This window comes from Rhinopithecus bieti, unplaced genomic scaffold, assembly GCF_001698545.2.
Source record: "Rhinopithecus bieti isolate Rb0 unplaced genomic scaffold, ASM169854v2 scaffold_7167, whole genome shotgun sequence".
Taxonomy (NCBI): Eukaryota; Metazoa; Chordata; class Mammalia; order Primates; family Cercopithecidae; genus Rhinopithecus; species Rhinopithecus bieti.
Genome location: NW_016805471.1, coordinates 305,733 through 313,186, shown reverse-complemented (window position 1 = coordinate 313,186; position 7,454 = coordinate 305,733). Strand labels below are relative to the sequence as shown.

Sequence of the window (7,454 nt, the reverse complement as noted above, 5' to 3'; positions counted from 1 at the left end):
CAGGGACATGGATGCAGCTGGAAACCATCATTCTTAGCAAACTATCACAAGAACAGAAAACCAAACACCGCATGTTCTCACTCATAGGTGGGAACTGAACAATGAGATCACTTGGACTCGGGAAGGGGGACATTACACATCGGGGCCTATCATGGGGAGGAGGGAGGGGGGATGGATTGCATTGGGAGTTATACCTGATATAAATGATGAATTGATGGGTGCTGAGGAGTTCATGGGTGTAGCACACCAACATGGCACAAGTATACATATGTAACAAACCTGCACGTTATGCACATGTACCCTAGAACTTAAAGTATAATTTAAAAAAATTTTAAAAAAATAAAAAATAAAAAATAAAACACTTTAACTTGAGAAAAAAAATTAAATGAGTTGATATATACATATTTAAAGCATCTAATAAATCCACCGAGGAGAAGCAAGAAGTTCTAGTTGTGCATTTAGGCTCTGGGGAAAGAAGAAAGTCCTCTTACTAGTTTTAATTATATATCAGGAAAGGAAATGTAGCCTTATATTTGCATCTCCCAACGTTGTAAATGTTCCAGGCTAGTTAAAGGTGGCTGTGAGCATTGTCGTTTAACCTGTGGTTGCTTTCCCCCTGGGCTCTCTGAAGCCTTCTTTATTCCTGCACTCGGACTGATGTGCTATCCCACCTTTCTTTGCCTGATTCATTCTTGAGCATCCTTTAAGACTCAGTTCAGGTGTCACTTCCTCCAGGGCCCAGTGCCCTTCCTGTTTGCTCCCATAGTAGCCTGTGGACAGCTCACTCTTAGGAAATTGCTGTTTGTGTCTCTGTTTCAAAATTTGACCATAACCTCTCTAGAGTGGGGACCTTATCTTAATCATTTTTGTATCCTTAGCACCTCACATGGTAATTGGCATGTTAATATCAGTATATGTTTCTAGACCTCAGCTAGCCAGAGATTGGGAAAATTAGCTAGTGTTTTGTTTTGTTTAAATCTTGGTACATGCTACAAATGGGGAAAAATGAAGTGAATTCAAATGTAAAAGTGACTTCATTTGAGTTTTGTTCTCATATAGAGAAAGAAACTTGTTCCTTAGAGCAATGTTACTTCTTATATTTGAAAGAAAATAAAATTCCTAACCCAAATGTCAAAGTCTATCTCCCTAAGAAAGCTTATCCTTACCTGGAATCAACTGTCATCTATGTACCTAGGACTTCCAAATCTACATCTTTACTCATAATCTCCAGATCAGGACCCTCAGTATCTGCTGAGCAGATACTTCAAATAAAAACTTCTCAAACTGAAGTTATCTCACCTGTGATACAACCAGTTGCTTCTAAAATCTGAGACCTATGACAGCACCATCCATCACCTCATAGTACACGTTAGGAACCATAGTGTCATCCTGGATAATTCCTCTACCTGTAGTAAGTCCAAAAGCTTGTTTCTGGTACCTAATATGTCTTGAATTCATCTTTTATCTATCTGTGTTGCTGTTTCCTTAATTCTGACCATCTTCATTCCTCCCCTGAATTATTTCAATAACTTACCATTGGTCTCTTGGCCATACTTCTAAATAACCTGCCATCCAATAATTCATTCATCATTCTGTCTCAGGAGTTAGCAGACAGAAGTATGGTCACATCCTTCTTTGTCTGAACCTTTGGTTGCTCTCCATTTCCTATGGAATGAAATTCCTACTCCTAGATATGGCATGGAGGACCAAACCTCAAAATAATACCCCTGCCTACCTTTTTTATCTTTGCTCTGTTACCTCCCTCTATCTAAGAATGAACTGATACACACAGACACTAGGGAAAAGTTTGGTAAATACAGAATAAACTGCTGATTTGCCTTTCTCCATGGGCCAATAAACCCTTTAGATAATCAAAGATTTCCTTTGTTGGTTTCAGCCTTGTGCTTTTGGTATGTCCTGAAAATGTACTTCTTAGGTAGCCTTCTAAGCTAAATATTTCTTGAAAGAGCTCATATAATTCTGTATGGCAGAAGTTGTAAAAGTATTTGTGTAAATTGTGATTGCTATTTATTCTGATGAAATAAATCAAGTGTATTTTATTGTATTTGTCACAAATATTACTTTTTTATGGATATTTGGGAGACGGTGGAGGAATAAGACAGACCTTGTTAATTTTTGTTGGTGGCATCATATGTGAAATGCTACCTAACCAGCTAACATGATATATGACATTCTACTATACAAATGTCCTCATTTTACCCTAGGGAAAATGACATTCTACTATACAAATGTCCTCATTCTACCCTAAGGAAAATGCATCGTGGAGCATAATGGTAATGCATCCTATCTGCCTGATGGGAAGTGCTGAGAGCAGATGATGTGTCTTGTGCACCTTCAGATCCTTGGTACCTGACCACAGAGCAGCATGAAGAAATTGCTTTGTATCTGAATGAGCCCATCAAATGTTGATTGTAATTTTATTCCAGAATTAGACTCAAACAGCACAATGGTTCAAAATCCCACAGGAAGAAAGGGCTGAGAAATATGTTTTAGTGGCTCAGTAACTAAATTTTCAGGTGAAGCAATTGTGGAATTTAGGGGTTGCCAATTCTGTGGCTTCCCTTTTAGCGTTTTGTTTGTTTGTGTTTGTTTGTTTGAGACAGCTCTGTCGCCCAAGCTGGAGTGCAGTGGTGTGATCTAGGCTCACTGGATCCTCCACCTCCTGGGTTCAAGAGATTCTCCCATCTCAGCCTCCCAAGTAGCTGGGATTGCAAGTGAGTGCCACTGTGCCCAGCTAATTTTTTGTATTTTTAGTAGAGACGGGGTTCACCATGTTGGCCAGGCTGGTCTGGAACTCCTGACCTCAGGCGATCCACCCACCTCGGCCTCCCAAAATGCTGGGATTACAGGCATGAGTCAACTTGCCTGGCCCCTTTGAGCATTTAATAGTTTAAATTTTACCCTAATACTTAATATACACTTTAAATTGTACACAAAAAAACTTAAAAACATTGTATGTATTTTTGGCTTGATATTCTTTTTTAAGAAATCTTTTTTTAATTATAGGAAAGAGAAAAAATACATTGACCGATGCTGGAAAGACGTTACTGTTGGGGACTTTATTCGCCTCTCCTGTAACGAGGTCATCCCTGCAGACATGGTACTACTCTTTTCCACTGATCCAGATGGAATCTGTCACATTGAGACTTCTGGTCTTGATGGAGAGAGCAATTTAAAACAGAGGCAGGTGGTTCGGGGATATGCAGAACAAGTAAGTCATATGTTCTCAGTTAGTGGCTTATTAACATTTTTTTTTTCAGAAGATGACTGAGCTCATTTTCACATTACAGATTAAGAGATTTTTAATTTATTTTCACCAGGATGAATTAGAATCCCAGAAGGTTTCATTCATTTCCAGATATGCGTGGAAGTGTACTCTTTTCTAGATAAGAGGATAAAATGACTTCAGAGTTGATACACTTTAGTGGAGCACTCATATTTTTTAGAATGGAATTAAAGGAACCTAAAAGAATTATTTTTCTTAAACTTAGACTTTATATCTTATTTTAGTTGATCATTATTTCTAAAATCTGTAATAACTTACATACCAAAGCTTAAAACTTTTTTTCATGCTACGTAGCTTTTAGACCCTTCTCAGTATCGTGCAGAGGGAAACAGAAACCTTGAAGTTGTATTGACATGGATTTAAATGAATCACAGCTCTGCTATTAATTACCGTGAGACTTTGGACAAGTCATTTAAACACTTTATGCCTCCTTTTTTTTAATCTTAAAATGAAAATGATGGTATCTATAGCATTATTGTAGGATTCAAATGAAATAATATACATGAAAACATCATATATAATGTCTAAATATTGGTTTCCCTCCCCTTTCTCTGGAAGCACTTGAGATGAAGTATTTTACAATTTAATGATTTGTTGTTGTTGTTGTTGTTGTTGTTGTTGTTGTTGTTGTTGTTTTGAGACAGAGTTTTGCTCTGTAGCTCAGGCTGGAGTGCAGTGGCACAATCTCTGCTCACTGCAACCTCCACCTCCTGGGTGGAAAAGATTCTCTTGCCTCAGCCTCCCGAGTAGCTGAGGCTACAGGCGCATGCCACCACACCTGGCTAATTTTTTGTATCTTTAGTAGAGATGGAATTTCACCATGTTAGCCAGGATGGTCTCGATCTCCTCACCTCGTGATCCACGTGCCTCAGCCTCCCAAAGTGCTGGGATTACAGGCATGAACCACTGAGCTCAGTCTATTTTTTTTTTAAACCCAAACTACTGTTAAGTCAGGGTTACTCTGTCTTACACTTATAAACCAAAAAAAAAAAAAGTGTTTTAGCCTACCAATGCCTTTATCTTTGGTAAATTTCATCTTGTCATATTGGGCCCACCTCTCTACCTATGGATTTCATTTAGATCCTCTGTGATTGATATGCCTCTTAGACTACTGTCATTGTCATTTCTGTAAGTAGTCTCCTACCAAAGACATTGGTAAAAATCCTGCACAACTTAACATTCTGTTGTACCACTACATACCCACTTTGAGTATTAATCAGCAATCAATATTTGCCATTAAAAGTAATGGCAAAAAGCACGATTTTTTTGCACCAGTCTAACACTAATCAGCACACTGTGGGTTTGTTAAGGGTGAATCTGGTGACCTCGATATTAATCCTACTATAAACACTTTCTTGTTTTGAGAATTTTGGCAAATTACTGATCCTCTTTGTATCTCTCTTTCCTCATCTGTTAATTAGGCCCAATTATTATAGTACCTACCTCATGGAGTTGTGAAGAAGAAATTAGCTGATATATTTAAAGTGCACAATAGATTTTAGTGTGTCAAAAGAACTCCATAGATATTACTCATTAGAAAATAAATCATATTATCATATAATTCACATTTTCATGTTTTCTATTACATACCTATTAATTATTATATATATCAATATCAATAGCATTTATCTTACTGGTCAAAGGGATATGAAAATAAGAGTAATGAAATAAGGTTGATGTGGCTTGTTTTAGGGGAATCCATACCTTAAAGGAGCTGTGCCTACAAAGGCACTTTGCTTATTTGTTCATTGTTTTCATAAAGAATTCTGAAATTATCTGTCTGATCCATTAGAAAATATTATAGATATTGATGTCTAGTTTATTTTTACATTTTTTATTTATAAAATTTGGCTGAGATCAAATGCATATATTCTCAGAGTGTTCACATATACATTTAATCTCAAAAACCACTTATGTGATTAAAGACCAACAACAAAAGTATTTTCAGTTTTTCAGTGCTTTATCAATAAAAGCTGCTTATAAGTAGAAGCTCTCTTCTGGAGAGTCCTGCTTAGATTTCATTAAATGACTCAGTCATTCCCATCACCTGCAGATGTTTATTAATGCTCCAGGACCATTCTAATCCCAAATATAGATCACATAATTATGCCTCTACTTTCCTTCCTTTGGGAAATTCATGATATGAACTTCATTGCAAAAAAGCCTTAGCATTATTTTAAGAACTGGTGAAAGTGATAGAACACTTCAGTATTAAGGGTTTAACCTTGAGTTCTTATTTTGTGATTCAAAAAAAAAAAAACATTTTTAGGACTCTGAAGTTGATCCGGAGAAGTTTTCCACTAGGATAGAATGTGAAAACCCAAACAATGACCTCAGCAGATTCCGAGGCTTCCTGTGAGTAATATGTGACGAGAATGTTTGTAGGTGTAAGTGGAATTGTGTGTTGCAACCGTACTTAATTTGACAAAGTGTTTCTGTACTTATACCCTTGTTAAATCACTAAAGGTCATAACTTTAGCCACCTACTAAAATAGTTTGGCTTATTTTAATTAATAAATATTTACACACACACGCACACACACACACATAATAATATTCATTCTGGAGGTATCTTGTGGCATCCATGTCCCCTTTGCGAAGGCAGCTAGAATTTGGAGTCCTTACCTAATTTCAGGTATCAGCTCATAAGTGCACTATGGCCTTGAGCCAAGTTATCTACCCCCTTTGATCCTCAATTTCCAGATTTTATCTACAGTTATGAAACTTTCAGAAAAAAAGACAATTAGACTTACTTCACAGTGTGAGAAGAGCAAAGTTTCCAAATCATTTTTTGAAATGAAAATTATCCTGATACTATTACCTTGATCCCAAAAGGGTATAAAGACATTTCATGGAAGACCATATCCTACATGAGCATAGATGCAAAACTTCCACACAAAATTATAGCAAATCAAATCCAACTATATATGAAAATGATAATACATTATGACCCAGTGGGACTTATTCCCCAAAAAGTAGGATTGGTTTGACGTTAGAAAATAATACAATGTCATTCATCATTCTAGTACTATATTAACAAACCATATTAAACAAATCAAAAGGGAAAAAACAGGTGGTCATCTCATAGATGTAGAAAAAGCATGTTACAAAATCTAACTTCCATTCTTGCAAACTAGAAGTAGAAGGGAACTTAATCTGATAAAAGGCATCCATGAAAAACCTAGAGCCAGCAGCATATTTAATCATGAAATACTTCTCCCCTGAGATCAGGAACAAGACAAACTTACATCGGAAGGTCTAGCTAGTGTAGCCAGGCAAGAAAAAGAAATGAAAGATACCAAACAAGAAAAAAGTAAAACTATCTTTTATTCACAGATGGTATAATGTTCTTTGTAGAAAATCTGATGAAATCTCCAAAAAACCTACTAGAAATAATGAGTTTAGCAATGTTGTAGAAAACAAGATCCAGATACAAAAATCGATTGTATTTTAACATGCTAATAATGAGCAAATATTGAAATTTTAAAAAATACAATTTATTATAGCATCAGAAAAATGGAATCCTTAAGTATAAGTCTGACAAAAATGTGAGGTGCCTGTATACTGGACCACTAAACACTAGTGAACAAAAATTAAAGTACTAATTAAATGGATATCAGTTTTCCCCCAGATTTATCTATAGTCAGTGAAATCCCAATTAAAATATCAGCAAGGACTTTAAGAAATTGACAAGCTTATTTTAAAATTTAAGTGGAGATGCAAAATAACTAAAGGAATTTTGAAAAAACAAGAAAAAAGCTAGAAGGCTAAAACCACATGATTGCAAGACTTATCAGAAAGGTATAATAATCAAGCCAGTGTCATTTTGCCATAAAGATAGACCAACAGGTGGGCGGAGCATGATGGCCGAATAGGAACAGCTCCAGTCTCCAACTCCCAGCGCGAGCGACACAGAAGACCGGTGATTTCTGCATTTTCAACTGAGGTACTGGGGTCATCTCACTAGGGAGTGCTGGACAATCGGTGCTGGTCAGCTGCTGCAGCCTGACCAGCGAGAGCTGAAGCAGGGCGAGGCATCGCCTCACCTGGAAATCGCAAGGGGGAAGGGAATCCCTTTTCCTAGCCAGGGGAACTGAGACACACAACACCTGGAAAATCGGGTAACTCCCACCCCAATACCGCGCTT

General features: G+C 36.9%; 1 protein-coding gene across 3 annotated transcripts in view; it reads left to right on the top strand.

The window, feature by feature from the left end:
• ATP10D (ATPase phospholipid transporting 10D (putative)) overlaps positions 1 to 7,454 on the top strand; it is a 119,887-nt gene that overhangs the window by 40,776 nt on the left and 71,657 nt on the right. For all 3 annotated transcript variants that reach the window (XM_017872645.1, XM_017872646.1, XM_017872644.1), the window contains exons 4-5: positions 3,028 to 3,232; positions 5,577 to 5,662. In XM_017872645.1, coding sequence (XP_017728134.1) covers positions 3,028 to 3,232; positions 5,577 to 5,662 — 291 coding nt within the window. The remainder of the gene's footprint in view (positions 1 to 3,027; positions 3,233 to 5,576; positions 5,663 to 7,454) is intronic.